Here is a 20,965-nt window from a genome sequence, read left to right as displayed (position 1 = left end):
CAATTCGCATTACAGTTAGTTTAAAGTAGGACTACATATTTATATTAAAAATACCAATATATCATTAATTATTTACAGATCAGCAGCATCTGGTTTAGTGATCAATTCAAACAACATTCAGTAGTGGTGGGTTGACAACATTGCCAAAGTTAATAAGATGCATTGTCACCTTTTTCACATCTTGTACAAAAAAGCATACAGTTGCCCAGTAATAGCCAGTAGTGGTGAGTGGATGTGTTAGCTAAATACTTTTTCATAGTAAGTCCCAAAGCATGTGGGGCCTTGCCATACTCCTGTGGATCTATCATCATGGGTAAAGTTTAATTCCAGCCCCAAGATAAAGCACCTGACCCAGTCTGGTCTTCATGAGCATCTGAATATTAAAGCCATATGAAGGTTAGGACAGAGACATAAAGATCCCTGTTACTATAGTATCTTACTTTGCTGTCCAATATTTGTTTCTTTCTTCAGCAGGTCTTTTTTATATAGCAAAAATCTTAAATGTCAATCAAGTCCAAGTGCCATTCAGCTCTGTCCAGGAATTCAGAGAGACTGAATTGTGCTATCTGGTCCTGTGTAGACATCAGCGTGAATGGTGGTTCTGGATTATGGTTTGGAATGAAGGTCTGCATGAAGTCTGAGGTAGAAGTGCATGGTGTGGCTGCCGTGCTGGGTACTGAAGGCAGTGTACATTGTGCTTCGTGGTCCTGTAATAGAATAGTGTAATGCTGCAGTTCTTTCTTCAGCTCAGCGATCTCTTTCTGATATGCGGTGTTTGACTGTTCCAGAGCCTGAAATTCCTGTGTGCAAAAGAAAGTACTGTATTTTTATCTTATACTCTCTTCTCACAGATGGTTAAATACAGCAGACTACCACAAAAGATTTACATTTGCAGTCATTACTGCGTTATCTCTCTTAGTAAAATGCTTTTCTTTGATAAAAGATTAAATAAATGCGGCCTGCCTGATCAACCATACTAAACAGCCCTGCCCCCGTCTGTTCCACAGCTAATGAGATTTTAAAAAAATATTAAAATAAGGAGGGAAAGTCCAGGATTAGTATGAGATCCAAACCGAAAGTAAAAGTGAATGATTGGAGAAGTTTATAATTGATTTCCTGTTGTCTGCCATGTGATTATTTAAAAAGTAGACAAGAAAATAATATTTAGGGGTAAAGAGACATTAACTATTTAACATGCATGAAGCACATCAGAAGAGTTTAAAAGTACCCATACAGAAGAAGACAAGGAAGATATATTGGGAAACACATGATTTGTGGAATTTGAACCCTTGTCAACCCTGTGCACTGTTCCTTTAACAGAGTATGTTTCCAAGAAATGCCTGCCCAGACAGGCACACACAAAGCTATTCGCACTACTGAATATCAACATTATTTGTTACTAGTGAGCTCATATACACCCGCACACGCAGACAAATTTGCCAATAAGTGACCACCAGGGTATCAATATACAGACCTCGTGAAGCTGATCTGCCCTCTCTGTCTGCTTTTTGCGACTCTTGCGCGCGGCATCTCTGTTCCTCTGTCGCCGCTCACAAATTCTCTCACCTCCCAAATCTTTGTCCTGAATAGCGACCACGGCAACATATAAACACGTTGAATAAATAAGTTCAGAAAATGCAAACTGAAGAAACAACAGTAGAAATTGCTATTAAAGAAGAAGAATACCGCATATGCAGATTCAGATCTTTGTAAAGTCAAATTACAGTATTCCAAGAAAATATCAGGGAATTCAAATCGATGCGTATAATAAATCCGTTACCCAGTTTGACGGACTTTGAGATTCACTTCCAGAGAGAAAGTTTATTTCCCCTTCCAAATGTTCCATGAGCTCATCCGGCATCTCTGTGTAACGTTTTGGCCGTCTTTGGTTTTGAATACAAATTGTTAACACGCTGCGTGCATTTTACTCGCATTCAGTTAAAAACGTTCTTTAGCTACAGTTTAAAAAAACATCAGAACATCCCTTGACCTAAACTGACACAACGTAAAATTAGGTAAGATATTTAGTTGAAAGATTATGCAAACTGTCCGTCATTACATGAGTGTCTGCTAGCAGAGCGGAGACAGGGAGGTTTGTTAACTGAGCGCTTTATAAAGGATGACGAAATGTTGAGGCAAATGGGAGCGCTTTCAGTTTCACATTATTTTAAACGGCCGTATTCGCGGAGCAGGAGTAGGCAAACATTGAATTGTTGCAGGAGGCTTTCCCGTATACTTATTTCCCGGTTTGACTTACTCACCCAAACACCCCCACGTTCTCTGTCACAGTCTACTGGTGCACACACGCACACGTTCACTTATTACTGAGGGTCTATTTTACTAAAGCAACTTTGCTATCCTTTAATATCACAAAGTAAATTATTAGTTACTGGGAGGCATGTGGCTCTGACAGAGTTACTGCTCCTCATAATGAAAACGCAGTACATAATTATTCAACATTGTGGCTATCTTTTTGCAGTTGGCCAAAAATACCTTATATGGTCATGTATCTACATCCTGTGGGTGTGGCATTGCGGGAGAGTTTTTCGGAAAGGATTTGACCTCCCCTAGAATTGTGTGTGTTGTACCTCTTTGTCCCTCATGTTTTAAACGTAGATGAATTGTAGTACTAGGAATTTTGCCTTTTTATTCCTGTTATAGTGGCGAACCAACAAGTCATCGCAAGAGTAGTTGCAGAGAACTGCAGGGGTAATAAATGTGGCAGTCCAAAGTGATGGAAACATCGAAAGGGAGAAAAATGAAAAGTTGGAAAAATACCAGGAATGGAAAAAAAGAAATAGAGAGGATGTGGAAGGTTAAGGCCAAAGTTGTCCCAGTGTGGACTGGCGTTGTGACCCTTAAACCTAGAGGAGGGGCTCCAACAGATCCCAGGAATGGCATCAATCTCAGCCAGAAGAATGCAATCCTAGGAACAGTAAAGACCTTCACCACACCCTCAAACTCCCAAACTCCCAATAAAAATTACAGAGTAGTACAGAAGGTTTCGAAAAAGACTAATCCTACACAGTCATTTTCTCTACCATACATTTCAGTTATTCCCTGAATCTGGTCAATGCTTGTATAGAAAACAACAAAAAATTAAATCTAGTACAAAAAGTTTCCAGAAAGACAATACTTTTCAGAAAGAGGTCCTTCATTAGCTGTCAAATGAAGCGCTTCTGAAGTTCTAGGAGGTGAAGCCAATTTATATTAAAAATAGTAGATGTTTATTTCATAACATAACTCAGTTGAGATTTAAAGTACCAATAGTGTAGGTCAGTTCTTTTCCCTTAAGTTTTCTCACTTCATTGCTACTATAGCAACATCTGGCAATGCAAACAGGTATGTCAGACACTGTCCATTAAAATGCCTTGTAACTGGAAATGACAAGTGTACATTTGATTACATCTCTTGTAATATACACAATAAACAACACCTGCAGGATGAATGACAATCAGTCCTTTAAAGTTGGTTATTTTATGAGGCCGTGTCAATAAACATACGCTTAACACATCTAGAGAAGTTGCAAACAAAAGGGAGCAGGTGAGGTGATTTCTCTCACTCTTGACAAACACGTATTTGAAATTTTGGCTCAGAAATTTGGTAGATTAGTAAAGGTTTCTTCAAAAGGGGCACAGTCTGTGCAAAATCCTGGAGGGCTGTGAAGTGTTTGAGTGTAATATTTGTGTTTTATTAAGTATTAAGTGTTTGATTTGTTGGATTATAGGAGTGCACCGAGAGAATTCTTATTGTCTTTACAGTGGACCGTTAATAGGTCAGCGCTTCCTTTCGCTCAACAGTTAAACATGAGCAAAGTCGTCATCTACAACTTCCTTAGTTAATCGACAGTTATGAAAATATTCATACTTTGCCATAAGTTTCTGGAAGTCCTCATTTTCACTGTACACTGTGCACAAAGTTGTATTTTTGAGGATTCATTTTATTATTGAACAACTACAGTGGTCCCAGTCAATCCAAAATGTTTCTAAACTTCAGCCCTGAATATTTAGCAAAGTAAAAGTAAGGCTTTGGCTCTCTTAGGCGAATATACATGTGTGCATAATAGACAACTATTAGTGTGCAGAATTATGCAACTAAATAAAAAACAAATTTTTCATCTTACTTGTTTATTTTCATCTGTTAAAGTGAGAATAATAAACAACTTACAAATAAACATTTGATATTTAAAAAAAAAAAAAAAAAAGTGACCAATATAGCCATCCTTTTCAATAACAGTCATAAGCATTCCATTCATAGAGTCTGTCAGTTTCTTAATCAGTTTCTTTTTGTGCACAGCCTCCCAGACACTGTTCAGAGAGCTGTACTGTTTTCTTTCATCATAAATCTCCCACAAGTTCTCAATAGGGTTTAGATCAGTTGAGGAAGGGGGTCATGTGGAGTACTTTGATGCATGCAATGGAGCATTGACCTGCATAGAAATCGTGGTCATCTTGAAAGATGCAGACTTTTTCCTGTACCACTGCTTGAAGAAAGTGTCTTCTAAAAACTGGCAGTAGGTATAGGAGTTGATTTGGAGTCCATATTCAACCCAAAAAGGTCCAGCTAGCTCATCTTTAATAATACCAGCCCGCAGCAGTACCACACCTCCAGCCTGCTGGCATCTGAGTCGAAGTGGAGCTCTCTGCCCGTTACTGATCCAGCCACGGCCCCATCCATCTGGTCTGTCAAGAGTCACCCGTCTCCTCAGTTCATAAAACCTTTGAAAAATCTGTCTTCAGATATTTCTTGGCTCAGTCTTGATGTTTCACCTTATGTGCCTTGTTCAGTGGTGGTCAGGTTTCAGCTTTCCTTATCTTGGCCATGTCTCTGAATACTGAACACCTTGTACTTCTGGGTACTCCAGGTAGGTTGCAGGTCTGGAATATGACAGCACTGGAGGATAATGGGTTCCTGGCCGCTTCATGTTTAATTCTTCTCAAATCTTTGGCAGTTAATTTATGTCTTTTTTTTCTAAACATGTTTCTTGCAACCCTGTTGACAATTTGCAACAAAATGATGGCTCTGTAATCACGCCCCAATATCTTAGCAATTTTCCCTCTGACAGACTATTTGCAATTTTTGACTTTTCAGAGTCAGTTAAATCTGTTTTGTTTTGTTTTTGTAGCCCTTTTTGCCTGAGGAAAAGAGTCTGCCTACTACTTATGCACACCTTGATATAGGGTGTTCATCTCCTTAGGCCACACCCTCCCTCATTACACAAATACACATCACCTGATATGCTTAAATCCAATAAGCATTCAAGTTTATACAGCTTGAAGTTGGAAAATACGCATAAAAATGATGATATGGTCAAAATACTCTCTTGCCTAATAATTGTGCACACAGTGTAAATGCATTAAAGTCTTAATAGCTGTGAGTAAGAGATGGAGTATTTCCAGGCCTTGGGATGTGGAGAGTTATTTTGTAAATAAGAATGAGAGTCTGTAGGTTTATAATGAATGTTATTATTTAAACCAGACTTAACTTAAACAGCCAAAAAAACTTCAGCATCATATCTTTGTCTTCTGCTTCTTTATTGTCATGTCTTTCCTCCAAATGACAAGACCACCTCTTGTTGTTAACTCTAACTGCAGAATATTCTTCCCAGGACAAATTTGAAATCCTTCTGTAGCAAATCCTTCTCCAGGAGGACTTTGTACAGTTACACTTAAAGAAGTCAAAGTTTTCAACAGCTTTATAACATTTGGATGGAGTATCCTTACCATCTTTATTAAAATGAGCATGTAGCCTTGAATGCCAAAAAATCTTTAGTGCCATTAATGGACTTAAATTTGGATCTTTGGATTGTACAGAAGTCAATTCCAAATAAATTGGAATGGTAACAAAACAATACTGTGGTTTAAATGGGTAGAAAGAACAATTTGGTACTACTAATGTCTTCTTGTGTTTAGTATGGGCCACAAATTGAAAAAAATATTACAATTCACTTGGTAGATTAAACCACAGTGTATAAAAAGCAGGTTATGATCAGAATTTGGATGTATTTAAACTTGCTTTTATATTTTATTAATATTTAAACTTGCTTTTATATATATAAAATGGAGCAACCATCCGCCACCTCCATCCCACCAAGATATACAGCAATGACATCAGAATTTCATTCGGAGTGGATAAGGGTGGTCGGATGGTTACAAGGAGAAGGGGGGTAGATAGAAGTGAGGGGAATCATACTACCAGGAGGTAATATCGTCAGACACCTTAAAGGTGTCTTCTAAAGTTGACTCCGAGCACACCTCATGGTTCTCTATATCCGGTTTGTAATGTAGACTGATTTTTTCCCGCTAGCTGCTGTACGTCATCCAAAATATAGACACGCCCATTTGCGGGAAACGTAAAAGACGGGACTGACCTGTGATAGACAACCAATCAAGTATTCTGGCCTTGGACCATTTAACCAATTATATCTCAGTATACTGGACACGAGGATAGCAACACTTCCGGGCTTACCTTCAGCGTGAGGGAGGCGACAGTTAAGCTAATAAACGATATTTATCAGCAAGCGAATGTATGTCGTGTTATGTTGTTTTAGAATAGGAGGAAGTCCAGCTTTTGTGTCAGCTAGATAACGGTCTGTGGTTGATTTCTGAGAAGGCCGTTTACGATGGGTTTACTCACGATACTAAAGAAACTGAAACACAAGGAGCGAGAGATGCGTCTGCTGATGCTGTATCCTTCATCGCGGAGCCGCAGCCTTGTATTCGCATCAGCGCGATGCATTTTGGCTCATTTGTCTGTTTATACTCTTGTGTGTTCTTGGTTGTTTTTTTTTTTCATTGCATGCAATGAATTTGGTTTGTTTCTTGCGGGGATATCGAGTTTCATTTAGCTGGCAAGCTAGCTATCGTTACTTGGTTAGCTGGTGGTATCATGTCGGGTGTAGCTTGTCCTCTCTTGTTCCTTAACCGTGCGTTTAGTGGTCTGGATAATGCTGGTAAAACCACTATTTTGAAGAAATTTAATGGCGAAGACGTCAGCACCATTTCTCCCACTTTGGGATTCAACATAAAGACACTGGAACATAGAGGGTAAAAAACTGCCTAGTGACTGATGTCAGGATTAATAGATTCTTTATATACGGCTAATGCAATTATTTCTACGTGATGCCCAGTGTTGCTGGAATAGTCACTACATTTCAATTTGTTAGCTGATCTCATGAACTAATTAAATTGAAATGAAATTGAGCCCAGCTCTACAATGTTAGATATTTGCTCTGGTTGTGCCACTGCGTTTATTGAAAGTACAAAACTGACTTTCTCATAATAAATGTGCAGCTTTAGTTATTTTCACCAGAGGTATAATTATGTTTAATGATCATTGCTAAAAATGACCCACTTTCCATATCCGCTTACATTACTGAAAGCCTTATCCAAAGCAAAGGTGGTTCCACAAAGTTTTAGTTAAGAGGTGTAAGCATATTCAAGAAAGGCACTGAACTTTCATCTATTTATTTTTATAAACATTATTTGATCTGATTAAAAGTAAACTAAGATTTGGAATAACTTGTCTTAATTTCAGCCCTTCCATCAACACAGATTTCAATAAGATGGTGTGTACTTTTGATGCTGCATGTCCTAACTGTGATAGATTTACTTGGATCATTGGCTCGGTCTTTCTTTTCACATGGAAATAGGTTCAAGTTAAACATCTGGGATGTGGGGGGTCAGAAGTCATTGCGGTCCTACTGGAGGAATTATTTCGAGAGCACAGATGGACTGGTGTGGGTGGTGGACAGTGCAGACAGACTGAGGCTGGAGGACTGCAGAAAAGAACTCGGTGCACTGTTACTGGAGGAGGTGAGAGTGCAGCAGCATTAATGACACATTTGAATATTTTCTCAAGAACTGTCAGTTGCAATGATCCACTTGTTTACGTTGAGGAACATCATTTTAGTGCCACATTTTCCCTCAGAAAAGTGATTTTGTCTGTTGTTTTCAATGGCCAGAGACTGGCAGGAGCCACTCTTCTAGTATTTGCCAACAAACAGGATCTACCTGGTGCGCTGTCAAAGGATGCCATTAGAGAGGTTACTATCTTTTTCTTTTTATATACACAAGAATTGGGCCTTTTTCGAACTAGCGCACTGCAGCGCTGCATGCTTAGCTTCACTAATCACTGTATTGTATTACAAGAGTACATAAACTCATGTGGCCCTGCAGAATCCACCTGCTTCATGGATTCTTTTAGCCCAGCCCTGGTGCTCCTCATTTTGCCCCTTAGGCTCACAGCACTGCATTTGCTGCTGCTTTCCTACTACAGCACACCTTTATTTACTTGCCAATTAAGCCCATTATGGCTTAAATTGTTTTTGTAAAAAAGTACAGTGTTGTGACTCTGCAGGATGCAAAGTGAAGACTATCCCTGACAAGGACAGCAGTTATTTGCAAAGCTGACCTGTTCCTCTGCAGAGCTTTTCAGTTGAAAAAGACCAAGACCCTGCTTGTCTTTTGTGGTTGACAGGCACTCACTCTAGATGAGATTAAGACACATCACTGGTGTATAGTGGGTTGCAGTGCCGTGACTGGCGAGAACCTTCTAACAGGTGTTGACTGGCTCCTGGATGACATCGCTGCCCGGATCTTTACAGCAGACTGAGAGAATAGCCCAACTTTGTACAACTCAATTGGGGGTGCTACTGTTATAATCATTTGGTGTCACTACCTGATCAGTCTGATGCTATGGTTATAACCCAGGTACAATGGAAGCACAGCAGTATTGTGATGGCTGACTTCAAAATGAAGACCCATGATGGCAAAGAATCACTGATGGCACAAGTGACATTTGTTTTACTCATGTTAACCATCCCACTTCCTCACTGGAGAAGCCACGAGTCCTCATTAGAGAAAGCCAATGTACTGAGGAGGTTCTCTTGCTAGTTGTATGTGTCAGTAGGTTTTACAAACAAACACTTCTTGTAGCTGCAGGTGTTGCTTGGGAATGTGGTAGCAAGTGTGCTGTCTTGCAAGCTAAGCAAAATAAAAGCTGATACCAATGCCATGTTTGCATGTTATTTAAATAAAAGAGCCTTAAGAGTAGATGATCTGTGAGTTTACTTTATTAGGTGTAGTTTGCCAGCTTTAACTTCATACTGTACATTGCTAGCACTTAAGCCTAGTGAAGCAATCCCTTCCAATTGCACATAGGATGCCATTTTCCCCCCCCTCTGGATAAAGTCTGCTACATTAAACATGTACCAACATGTGCTTTAGGTTCATACTGACATGTTCCTTCCACATGCAGTTGTAGATATTACAATAGCCCCATTTTGCCCAGTGCAATCATTGTTGACTGAGTTTAAGTTTTAAATGTAAGGGGAAAGGAGTCAACATGCAGCCATCTTCAGTGAGCCATGAACACCAACCTAAAAAAGTAAAACCAGCATTAAAAGAAAGTATAATGACATGCACCCCTTAGCACTACTATTAAAAATCAGAGGGGTACCAATCAGTCAGATTACAAATCAGACTGGGGCGGTATAAAAAGGTCATCATGTGTTACAGATGAATAACAGAAGAATGATGCACAGCTCAGCACCTGATCAGTCCCTTCTGGAGCTGAAGATCTGAAACGAAAGTGTAAATTTAGAAGACTCCCAGAGGAACCCCCCCAAGCAGCTTTTCTTCAGCATATCAGAGGGTTACCACTCAATCACTACACATCAGACTGGGGCGGTAATCAGAACTCATCATTTGAGCTTAACTGAAATTCAACAAGAGTAAGGCCAATTACAAACCTTGTGTTCCAGGCCAGCTTCAGTTACTATGGACACAGCGTTATGGTTCTCCCACTGTAGAATACAAAAGTAGTGTTGAAAAGGGGAGGACCCTGCACCACAAGGTGCCACATACTCAAGTTAGGGAAGTTGCAGCTGCCATTTTAGGAAAATGTAACTGCCATGCATCTGTGCAGAATCAGAGGGATACCAATCAGTCATCTTAATCAGACTGGGGCGGTAACCAAACAACTCATCACTTCTGGTCAGTTTAATATACTGGGCCACACCAACAGCACTTACCTGATGTTCAAGCAATCCTTTGGACTTGAGGGAAACCACCATCCCACTCCAGCTAAACAAAACAAAAAAAAGGCACTGCATTAGGCATGGTCACAGAGCTTAAACAGACCCAAGTCCCATCACAGCTGGGCCAGTCAGACCATTGGCAACCCCAACAGGCTATCCCCTTGTTGCCCTGGCAACACCAGTGGGTTCACCTTTTCAGGTTCTAGTGTTGACACAAGGCGTAAGACACGTGCACGTTTCATCACCAAGCACCAGCTAGTACCATCAGGCATCTTTAGCACACAAGAACCTGCCAAGTACTCTATATTCATGTCAGTTTACAAGCATTTAGGTTCCTCACCTGTTTAGAGTGAAGCTTTACAACTTGAGGTCCACCTTAAAATAAGTGCAAACAGCAATTAGGTTTTGCTTGCCTTAAAAAAAAAAAAAGGCACCAATGTTGCTTTGCATCATCAGTAAGAATATTTCTCAACAGGAGTTCAGACGAACGAGATTCCAAAAAGAAAAATCATCATAAGATGCAATATATGGAAACAGGACCCATGTACTCAGAAATACCTGGACTTCAGGACAGCCTGAACTGCATTCTTGATCTTGTGAATGCAACCCTGTAGACAAAAAGAAGTAGTGAAGCTCATGGTGGGACCTCACAAGCACATTAGCAAGTCCAGGGTCTCTCAGGTGTTCGTTAACTTTTCACAGGTGTTCAAAGTGAGCTTAGGATCTTCATCACCGAGACCAGACCCAATTAAACAAAAAGGTGGGTTCTGATTTACCTTGGCTGCGTTTTGCAGAAAGCTCAAAGCATCGTGATCTGTGGAACACAAGAACACTGTGGTTGAGAAGAGTTTAAGACATGAGATTCCAGACCTGTTTAGCTGTGAACATGGTGTTTGTGAATTTGTCTCGTCTGCAGTAAAGAAAGAGATGATCAAACATTTAACCCCAATTACTTGAAGCTATACATGTGGATTCAAGAGCATGACTGCAACTAATGTTACCTTAAGACTTCTACAGTCAGAATCAAGAGTTTAAACCAGAAGCCCCTTCCTCAGGTTGTGATTTTACATTTACAAAAAAAAGTGTTCAGGAGTCAGACCAATATGCTTGCTCACCCTTCTATGGAAGCTCCCACTTCCAGACAGCCGAGGAACTGAAACGCTTCTAAACGAAGAAAAAGTAGGAAGCTGTTGTACATGACTGCATGTTGTGAAACAGTGAAAACATGGCCTTAATCTCTCAGATGTTTATTGTTTTCACATTGGTTCAAACTGAGCTAAGAAAAATTCATCAGCGAGACCATGCCTAGGACAGAGCAGATACAAAAAGGTGGCACACTTACCAGTACCCATGAGCAGCGTTCTGCACGTTTCAGCTCAGCCATGCCCTGTAAAACAAACAACACGGTCCAATTCAGGTGGGACACCATGCTCATCTCAACAGGACTTGCCATGAACCATCTGATCAGTGCTTTGGTGACTTAAATGCCATGGGACTAATGTCGTCCAGAAGTTAACAGGTATGAACCTATTCATCCTTTCAGACTTCTTTATAAAGCTGTAAAAATATTAGAAACAAACACACTTACCACCTAAAGCCCCAACATGAACATAAAGCCTGGGGCAACTGGAGAAGTGATAGAAAAGAAGTTAGGAAAAGTAGCAGCAGACAACAAGATCTGATCACCACTTTTGCCTGATCAGACTTTGGTGACTAGAATGCCATTCGACAAGAGTCGTCCAGAAATAATGGGATAAACCCCGTTAATCACTTCAGACTACGTTCTTAACATATTAAAGCAAAGAAAATGCTCTTAATGCAAAAGGCTCCATAACAGTTGCACAAAAACTTACAAAGGCACATAACTGAGGCTCCATGTTAGTCAGGTAGCAAAGATGTATTCATCCTGCAGACCAAAAAAAAAAAAAATGGTAGGGTGACCAATGGCAGGTTTGGGAAGGGTACAACAGTCTGGCACCATAATGGTCAAGGGCTCAGATTTTAAGGTAAGCATCACTGTACATCAGATATATGCTTGTCAATAAATTCATCATTAAAATACCCAGAAGAGCCAAAGAAATGCCAGAAGAGTGTGAAGCTTACCATGGAGAGCAGTATTCACCCCAACAGGACCCTGCAGAGAGCATTTTGAAACCAGTCACACAACATTGAGGATTAATCTACAATATTCATCAATGTAACTACTCAGTAAGAACAAGATTCTTCAAAATAATTAAGAAAGAGAGAATTCAAGTAACATCACTGTAGTACAAGAATCACATCCATTTTGTCGACTCTGAGCAAAAATGTGATGCTTTGGTGGTCTATTCCTGTCAAGCGAAGTTGAACCTTACCGTCAATAACTACAGCTCCTGGTCCGTGTAACTGCAAAAGCGAAGACCGCGTTAGTCTGCTCCGGCGTGTTAACGCATGACCACACGTGTAGAGATGGTCATCTCCCACACGCTCGGGTTTAGAAAAACGCTAACTAATAAGTCTCTCATCAGATAATACAAATGCAATCACAGCATTTCAGTACAGGTCTGTGAAAGTTATCATCACTGAGAGATCAGCCCGTCCAAGGCGGCTGTGAAGACGCTTCTAGACCGGCTAATTTTGCTAGCTAGCCAATTTATCAGATGTTCGACCAAAAACGTTAATATGTAATCGGCATGGCTTATTAACATGTTAACTTCTATGCTAGGCAGAACACCTAACAAAACAGCAACACCAGGCCTACGATGGTCATGGATTGGAAAACGAACGACAGAAGAAGGGGATTTATAATCAAGCACGTTCCCTCCAAGGCCTGAGTCATTTATTCATTCATTTCGCTTTAAAGCGGTCATAAACATTAGCACGTCGCTTGTGCAAGGTACATAAAAGACAAGTGAATCGAAAAACAACAAAAATAAATACTTCAAGTAGCTATAGAGTCTCAATTAGATCTATAACTTACCTCCATGTTGTGTCCCGTAGCAAAGTGACCGAAGGTAAGGTGTCACGGTATTTTATAATGCCCCATTTGAAACTCCTCCCTTTTTTACAGGCCAAAATAAAAGTCTTGACCGTTTTAAAACCCGTGTAAGTATTGCCTGCCAACGTGTTGTTAAACAGTAAAGAGGTAACGGAATTAGTATAAAATACATTCCATAAAAAATACAGTATTAACAAACACCTTAGGGTTTTTTTTTTTTGCAAAGGAAACGTCACTTCTTTGCCAAAAAAATGCTTTAGTTTCACTTTTTCTCCACCAGATGGCACTAATTTTTAGGGTTATGGTGTAGGATATAGCCATACAGAATAACTCCAGTTCTGAAGATACCTGTAGGGGGGGTTGTTTTATGTGTTTCTGGTGACGATAGCGGAGATTTAACAGTTCCCCCCTGGATTAGCTGGATCAAGTGAGTTTATCGTTGGCTCTCAAATGGACTGGTGGTTAATACTGGTGTATGAAAATATGTATGCCTGTGTCAAAATATCAATGCATAAACCTTATCAGGCTGTTTTATTAGCAAAAAAGGAAAAACAATTCAAATTTTCTAATTCATTTCTTGGCTAAATTCCTTTTTCCTTGACTTCTCGCCACTCCCCCAAAAACAACAACAAACAACCAGAAATAAGAAAGTGCATACATTCAACTTATTTTATTACATTTCCATTTTTCTTGAAATTAATGATCTAATATAAAGTAAACATTTAAACAGAACTTAAATAGGGTTAGCTAGTGGGTTTTTTTAAATTAGACTTACAATCTTATGATTAATTCATCAGTACATTACCATATGATAAATACAGACAACTCAGTCAGCTGGCACAGCCTTTGACTTCACAGTTGAGAAGAACATTATTTAATATAATTATTTAATATTTAATTATTAATTATTTAATATAATTGAGGTGGTTGGCGGGGGGGATCTGAATGAGCTCCCAGTGTTGGAGATTTAGGTCTGTACATATGGCTGCTTTTTTTTACAAATCCAAGACAATGATATCCAAGACCCCTGTCTCCATTATACTGCTCCCAGCTCTTCTGTTTCATAACATCTGGAAAGTCCTAAACCAGTTCATTAGGAGGTGTGAGTGTGTGTGTGTGGTGTGTGTGTGTGTGTGTGTGTGTGTTTTCTCTGTAGGGCAAAAGCCTGGTGTTGGCCTGTGCAGAGTTCACATGCTCCTTCCTCCAAGTGCTACCTGCAGGCACATTTGAAAATAAACCTTGCTCTATCATATTTGGTATTGTAGACCATCCTACAGCAAGCTCAGTGCTAAACTTTAGATAGCGTATAACTACACACAAAAAGGTGCAGAGACGTCCTCCAGGTATAACAGATTTATTCTTTAGTAGTGTTCATATAATTAAAAATAAACTTATTAGGCTAAACACAAACAACTAAAATAAAAAAACAGCTTATTCAGTATTATCTATACTCCACCAGAGCAACTGTCTTGTTTAGCTTGGATGTGGCTGGTGAGCATGAGGAAGAAGGAACAGGAGTGAGGGTCACACTGTACAAGTTGGCAACAAAGGTCTCCCAACCTCGACGAACTGCTCTGTCGAACACCTACAGAAGAAGCAACAACAGACGTGTAACGATCCAGATGCAATCCAAACAGGCCACACACGGACAGTAACTTATAGGATATTTCATCAAAAGGGGTATATTTGGGAATTTGTGCAATACAGGGGCAATGTGATCATGCAGAAACAAGTGTCAAGGAAAACGGTAAACACAAGAAGTGATGGGACGTGGAATGTGATAACGTTATAACGCAGAAGCAAAAGCCCTACAGCTACGGCTAAAGCCATTAGTGGGCCTACAGTTATGCAGGGGGAACAAGCTTTGATAATAATGACTCACTGCGAATACATTACATCACAAGGAAGTTAAACTGTAACTAGCATTCTACCCATGCAAGAACTGCACTAGCATAAACTCTCATACACACATCTCATATTATGGTGGGGAAAGAAGAGCATGAACATTTGCAGGACGATGTTGCATTTACATTGTTTGTTAGATGTAATCTGGGAGAAATATTATTGGTCAATTCTGTGCATCAACTCAGGATATCGAGTTAGTAGTCATTAGTTGGCCATAATCCTTTAGGAATCTGTGGAATGATTTTAAGCAGCTGCAGCCCAACCCTTTAAAACAGTGCTTTATATTGGTGTCTCACCTTGCAATAACTCCTAAGTGTGGTCCGTTTGGCAACCTTCATATTCCCACCGTACATTTTCTCCTCCATCTGTCCTTTTCTCCTCTTTTCACCGGCTTCCCCTTTTCCCTCCTTTCGCTCCAAAATGAGCACCTGATCATCGGCTTCTTCCCTTACAGAGAAGTGGACCAGGAGGGACTCTGGAGCTCTTGTGCCCAGCCTCGTTCCAGGCTGGCGTTCCCCTTCCACATCCTGGCTCTGGTTCACGGGAGCAGCCACCTCGGTATCAGTGCCCGCACTCTGGCTCGCTGTCCCTGGAGGCAGGTGGCCAGGCTCGGCCCTCCTGGAGCTTTTTCTGTTCCAGCGCCGGCTCATTCGGCTGGGCTTCCTCTTCAGCAGGGTGGTTCCATCATCTTCCATCATGCCCTGGTCAAAGTCGAAAATGCCGGGTTCGTCTTCGTCTGGCAAGCCCGAGCCTTTGGGGGCCGGGATGCCGCTCCACTCTGCCACTGCAGGCTTGAAAGCTGCCTCCTTCTCCCTGGTCTCCACCTCCTTCCTCGTTTCGACTTCTCTTTCATCTAAACGGCCGTAGAATCCAGTGGCCCGGTCCAGGAAAGGAGGGGATCGAGGAGCGTTAATCTTCTTGGAACTCTTGCCGATTGTCATGGTGGCTGAGGTTTTCCCTCTTTTGCAAACTGTGGAAAGTGAGTTGCAGGAAACCAGATGTGAAAAGTAAAACAATGTCGTTTTCTGTCTAGGAGGCTGTCTCGGCGTAAAACCCAAACTCTAAAGTGCAGCCCAGCAGAAGTCTTCTGTGAGAGATCATCAGGAAGCTGCAGGTACTTAATTCTTGTTCTTGTGCTGTGTATTTATCTTTCACCTGATCAGTGACAGCATCCAAAGTTCAGAGCACGCGTGTATGTATGTGTGCGTGTCATCTGCGCACCAGTATCGGTGCTCCTCCCCCACTTTGACTTTGCCTCTACCAGATGTGCTGGAACCGCAGACAGTGCCAAGACTGATGAGTGTGCGCAACACAGACATGCCGTCACAAAGAACTTCAGGACTTTGAACAGCCCACTGCATTACCCTATCCCTTCAGCACATCTCCATCACACTGGCACATAACCAACAAAAGTCCGGTTTGTAAAACACCTCCTTTTACCATAATTATTGCTTTGTGATGTGGCATGTGCATATATGGCTATGTGAAGTAATACATTTAGCTGTGCTTGTCATAGCTGCTAAGTGTCAGGAAGGACAGCATCTTACCTGCTGTGTGCTGCGCGACACGCTGAGCTCCCTTGGTGTGCTCAGTGCAGCCTCAGCTCATACACACACTCGCGCACTGCCGTCATAGACCCTGCCTGAACCTGTCATCGTTCAAACAATCACGCTATTGCTTATCCCCCACGCACACCTGGCCCTCTCTTTCTCACTCTCGATAAGCCCAGGGAGAAAGGTTAGTCTCAACACAGAACGGCTAATTAAATGCACCAACTGGCACTTAGATGCTGATACCATCCAAGCACTTGTAGAGTACTGAACATCAAATACAATAAGCATGCAACAGTCCGCTATAGGAATGATGACGGAGAACAACATGAGTACTGCTCATGACGCGCCTGCCCTGTGCGTGAATCCCGAGAGGACATGGGCTTTGTTTGTATAACCGTCCCAGACTTTAGGATGTCATCACGTTCTGGGTGGGAACACATTGCGATGTCAGAGGTCTCCACCAGAAAACTTGCTATACTGCACCACTGCTTCTACTAACTCATGATGCAAAACAAAAACAGAGATTTACTTAAAATAGTTTTACGCGGTCACGTGTTCTCATGTTTGATATGTCTCACTAAAGAGAGAGGAGGAAGAACACCACACAAAACCCATTTTCAAAAGCGTGCTGTTAAGGTACACCACGGCCTCCATAAATAGAACTCTGAACTCTAACGTGAATTGGAAGTCTTCATAAAATTAGTATGTTCAGTTCTGAGGCAGGTCAGAGTGCATTTAACAAAGCCTGACTGACCGTTAACAGATCGACCCTTGATACTGCGCCTCTCAAACAGCACGAGTAATATCACATGCGAGAGGCTTATTAGTAGTCCTGTCCGCTTCTACCCCCGCCCACAGCTGTAGCTCAACCATGGATCATTAGCCAGTGTTAGCGTGAGCAACAGAAACAGCTGCTTGGCGGCTGTGCGTGTCAGCACATGCGCTAATGAGGCTGCGTGAATGTGAGGTGAGCTTTATGTATGGCTTGTGTGGGAAGTGGTTATGAGTCATCGTTAAGAGGGGTGCGTGTTGCCTGTACTCATCCCCCCCCGTGGCTACTAGGGCTATCACTCACCTAGCAACATCGCCATAGTGATCAGGGGCCGGCAAATCGGTGAGCATCACCACTCCACACGGGTCATGAGAGGTACGGCTAGTGGATGAATACATCAGTACAAAGAACAGTACAGGGGAAACAAAGCGCGGTGGGTGGTGGGGCCCGACACGCACAAGTCCTAAGAGATGAATCATTCAGGTGGCAGTGTTTAAAAGATTTAATCTCGACCTCTTGACTTCCAAGTCTCACTATCCAATGGCTGGTAACACAAAACACGCTAGTTATATTGCTTTACAGTTGTATTACATGAATTTCAGTCACACGATTAAATCAAGATTACCTCCTTATTTTACAGGAGTGGGGAATGAGGAATTGTAGCCACGGTATTTCTATGTCCTGTGACACAGACAACGTACACGTGCATACTGACAACACCTACCAGCCTCATCTTTTGTGGGTGGGGATCCTGAAACTACACAGAAAATAAAGAGGACACCTGTGTAAAACACCTTTTTTATTCAAAGGCATTTTATAGGAATTCTGTAACACTAAGACAACAAGTGAATATAACAATAAGAAGCACAATACATTTAGAGGCATGGGACAGATACTAAACAACTACTTGCATTCTGCAGCTATTACAGACAAAACCATATGAAACTGCAAGTGTTCACAGACATACACATACAGCCAATCACAAAAACCATACACTGAATAATCGTAATCACCAGGAAACAGACTTCCAATACTGAAGCATCGAGAAGGCAGACAAATCACAGGAATGGAAGTGGGATTTCCTCTACGGTTTACTCCCACCCCCAGTGAAACGATACCAGCCCCAAACATCACTGCAGACCCCATGATCATTCAGGCCGACTGCACATATAACCGCACACTTGTAAAGGGTTTACTATTCTGTACAAATATAAATAACGTCATCCTACAGTATGTACAAAGGAAATTCAGTAGAGCACCGTTCTTCATGTTCATCATTCACCCCCAGTAAAGCCAAAGCCTGTGTTTCACACAAGATCATCACTTAATACAGAGTACATGGCATATTGTCCTAAAGGTATCAGTGTTTTACTGATGTAGTTAAATCATAAAGCTACTTAGCTTAATAGAAATTAAGCTAATAATTCCAGTTAATGATGCAAGGTGCTGTAGAGGTAACAGTCTGAACAGCTCTTATCGTGAACTAAAAGACTACGTAGTGCATGCCATATTGCCATATTTGACATGCAAGAGCAAATTGATCTGTCTATAAGAATTCAGAATTAGTGTTTTTTCTAGTTTCAATATATATCCAAATTTTTAAACAAGAACTTTCTTAGCCCCCTACATAATTTTAAGTGTGTATGTGTATGTGTGTGTGCATGTGTGAGCATGCGTGTGTATGGGGGCGCTCTTGGAGAGGATGCATTCACACTTCCACATTGGGATCTGATCCGATCCCCTGCTTAACGAGAGCCTCCTCCCTCTTCATCTTTGGCTTTTCAGTCCGAGTGTGCCATACCAGCACCTGAGTCAGCAAAACCAACAAAACAAAAATGAATTTAAATTTTGCTGATTATATGGATGCACCATTTTATCCTGGTACACCTGCCCAGTTAAGATGTTTTCAACTAGACCACAATGCTGATAAAGCAATGAAACAACAATCTAGTCAAGGCCCACCTTGGTGCACATGTCTGCTTTGGGTTCCAGCCCCTCAATTGTGACCAGATTTTGCAGTAAGCTGCTTTCCAGGAAACCCATCTGAGCATCACCATCAAATCGAGCTTTGGGATTGGCCAATAGCAGCTTCAGGGAGACAGCAAAGCCAGCCATGTCGATGGGGAAGGGCCGGCCAGGGCGCCAGCCGGTGTGGAAGCGAACCACCTTCCCATCCTGCACCACAGGTCGCTCGAACCTCATCCCCCCTACCAGACCCACTGGCCACACGGACACCCTCTGCGTGTAGCGCATCTGAGACAGATTCAGATCAACAAGGGAAGTCACGGAGAGAAACAGTTAAATTCATATAAAGGACCATTGTGAAGATGCGGTGAATGCTGTGTAATGTAGAATACATTCTTAAAAAAAAAAATTTAATTAAAAAAATGCACAAAACTCGCTCACTTCCTCAAACAGCTGCAGGCTGTACGTGTTGTCGTCGTCAGCAAAGTACACAACGGCGTTCTCAGGGGGGGGCCCCTTCCCCCCTGCCGCAGCTGCCGTCTCCCTGAGCCAGCGCAAGGCCTCGTTCCTCTGCTCCACTCCCCGGGGCTTCAGCCAGCCGGGGTCTCCCTCCTGGAGCTTCTTGTCTTTAGGGGTCAGCACATGGAGGTGGGTGTACGTCAGACCGGAGCTAGCCAAAAAGTCCCGGACTAAAGGTGTCGGGCTGGGAGCGTCCTCCACCAGGATCCAGTGGAGCTGAGGAACATGCAGGAACGTCTGAGACAAACGGGTGAGCTCAGCTTTCTGCACCAATCTGGAGGCCGAGGTGGGACAGAGAGAGAAAAGTGCTCGGAAAAGAGCTTGCTTGCACATCAACAGCAAACTTCAAAAAATGTTAAACGTTGCATCTTCATACCTGGCATAGGTAGGTGTTATTACATAGATGGTAGGTAGAACACTCTTCTTGGAGGATTTTGTTGTTTCCGACTTCTTCATTGCCTCCTGCAGTTTATGCAGCTCTCCCCTCAGTCGAGAGATGGTACGATCTTTAGGCAAGTTGTGTTCTCTGCAGTCACAGCGCTGACCTGAACGAACGGGCAAAGACCTGTGAATTCTTTCATAGTAATTTGCCCGGTGAACTCTTAGACTGAAACGAGCGAAGTGAAAGACATGCACTAGCGTTACCCAGTTGCATCAGCGCGTAGAGGAGCCCCAGTAAGGACACCAGGAAGTAGAGCAGGAACACGTTCTTGAGTTTGAGCTTCATTCCTAAATTAGGTAACGTACACCACAAAACTGCTGACTGCTGCAATTTCGGGGTTCACCGGGAGAACACGTGCACTCCTTTTAATCGAACCGGCTTTTTAGCGGAAGCATGATGACCGGTTGGAGTCGGGAAGGAAAACATATATTTTCCAGTTCAGCGAAGGTGCAATAATGCGAATAATCGTAGCCAACACACCTAACGTTAGCTAAACGTAACCTCGCTCTCTAGGGCTTAGCCGGCTGTAACGTTAGTGCGGCGGCTTGTTGACAAACCTGACATTCACTGGGAGCTACGAACGAACCACTACACTTACACATCCAATCGTGACAGTAGTAGATACTTTCGGGTTTCTTTTTAATTCGCATAACTACTACCATCGTGTGCAGTCATTAGCGAACCATTCGTATGCACAAAAACCGCCCAACTATTCAGCGTATTCATTTTACACCCTTTCCCAACAGTTTCCGTTGGGGCGCAACATCGATTACATTCCCCTGGACAAAGAGCG

At 41.9% G+C, this 20,965-nt stretch overlaps 3 protein-coding genes, 2 long non-coding RNA genes and 5 other non-coding genes across 11 annotated transcripts; 2 read left to right on the top strand and 8 right to left on the bottom strand.

The window, feature by feature from the left end:
- Window positions 1–6,444: 6,444 nt before the first annotated feature.
- arl2 (ADP-ribosylation factor-like 2) lies at window positions 6,445–9,053 on the top strand. Its single transcript, XM_027014009.3, has 5 exons — window positions 6,445–6,687; window positions 6,936–7,046; window positions 7,652–7,814; window positions 7,964–8,044; window positions 8,479–9,053. Exons 1-5 carry the CDS (start codon window positions 6,623–6,625, stop codon window positions 8,611–8,613), a joined length of 555 nt encoding a protein of 184 aa, XP_026869810.2. The 5' UTR covers window positions 6,445–6,622; the 3' UTR covers window positions 8,614–9,053.
- A 2-nt stretch (window positions 9,054–9,055) lies between these two features.
- LOC113579822 (uncharacterized) lies at window positions 9,056–13,054 on the bottom strand. 2 transcript variants are annotated; one of them, XR_003410908.3, is made up of 14 exons: window positions 12,999–13,054; window positions 12,394–12,424; window positions 12,143–12,173; window positions 11,893–11,945; window positions 11,628–11,665; window positions 11,382–11,426; window positions 11,155–11,203; window positions 10,816–10,853; window positions 10,598–10,647; window positions 10,380–10,414; window positions 10,034–10,085; window positions 9,752–9,805; window positions 9,553–9,580; window positions 9,056–9,379 (listed from the first exon to the last, which is right to left on the bottom strand). It is a non-coding gene; the product is annotated as an uncharacterized LOC113579822 (long non-coding RNA). The 2 variants fall into 2 exon arrangements; XR_014115975.1 differs by lacking the exon at window positions 12,999–13,054 and having other exon boundaries at window positions 12,394–12,992.
- LOC113579840 (small nucleolar RNA SNORD31) lies at window positions 9,442–9,516 on the bottom strand. Its single transcript, XR_003410915.2, has one exon. It is a non-coding gene; the product is annotated as a small nucleolar RNA SNORD31 (small nucleolar RNA).
- Window positions 9,642–9,712, bottom strand: LOC113579841 (small nucleolar RNA SNORD31). The gene has a single exon (XR_003410916.2). It is a non-coding gene; the product is annotated as a small nucleolar RNA SNORD31 (small nucleolar RNA).
- On the bottom strand, window positions 9,925–10,000 carry LOC113579839 (small nucleolar RNA SNORD31). The gene has a single exon (XR_003410914.1). It is a non-coding gene; the product is annotated as a small nucleolar RNA SNORD31 (small nucleolar RNA).
- Window positions 10,162–10,289, bottom strand: LOC113579842 (small nucleolar RNA SNORD22). Its single transcript, XR_003410917.2, has one exon. It is a non-coding gene; the product is annotated as a small nucleolar RNA SNORD22 (small nucleolar RNA).
- Window positions 10,712–10,777, bottom strand: LOC113579838 (small nucleolar RNA SNORD29). Its single transcript, XR_003410913.1, has one exon. It is a non-coding gene; the product is annotated as a small nucleolar RNA SNORD29 (small nucleolar RNA).
- A 497-nt stretch (window positions 13,055–13,551) lies between the features above and the next one.
- On the bottom strand, window positions 13,552–16,022 carry sb:cb1058 (uncharacterized). The gene is made up of 3 exons (XM_035519960.2): window positions 15,218–16,022; window positions 14,473–14,601; window positions 13,552–14,230 (listed from the first exon to the last, which is right to left on the bottom strand). The coding sequence occupies exons 1-3, from the start codon at window positions 15,860–15,862 to the stop codon at window positions 14,204–14,206; spliced, it is 801 nt and encodes a 266-aa protein (XP_035375853.2). The 5' UTR covers window positions 15,863–16,022; the 3' UTR covers window positions 13,552–14,203.
- On the top strand, window positions 15,961–17,993 carry LOC145643495 (uncharacterized). The gene is made up of 3 exons (XR_014115937.1): window positions 15,961–16,035; window positions 16,186–16,338; window positions 17,887–17,993. It is a non-coding gene; the product is annotated as an uncharacterized LOC145643495 (long non-coding RNA).
- Window positions 17,994–18,030: 37 nt separating this feature from the next.
- b3gat3 (beta-1,3-glucuronyltransferase 3 (glucuronosyltransferase I)) lies at window positions 18,031–20,952 on the bottom strand. The gene is made up of 5 exons (XM_027013984.3): window positions 20,376–20,952; window positions 20,107–20,275; window positions 19,653–20,004; window positions 19,209–19,499; window positions 18,031–19,053 (listed from the first exon to the last, which is right to left on the bottom strand). The coding sequence occupies exons 1-5, from the start codon at window positions 20,455–20,457 to the stop codon at window positions 18,955–18,957; spliced, it is 993 nt and encodes a 330-aa protein (XP_026869785.2). The 5' UTR covers window positions 20,458–20,952; the 3' UTR covers window positions 18,031–18,954.
- Window positions 20,953–20,965: the final 13 nt, after the last annotated feature.

The sequence above is a fragment of the Electrophorus electricus genome, chromosome 13, assembly GCF_041902795.1.
Source record: "Electrophorus electricus isolate QZ-2024a chromosome 13, ASM4190279v1, whole genome shotgun sequence".
In the NCBI taxonomy this organism is placed as follows: Eukaryota; Metazoa; Chordata; class Actinopteri; order Gymnotiformes; family Gymnotidae; genus Electrophorus; species Electrophorus electricus.
Note: the sequence above shows the minus strand (reverse complement) of the source record. Positions and strands in the feature narration are given on the sequence as shown.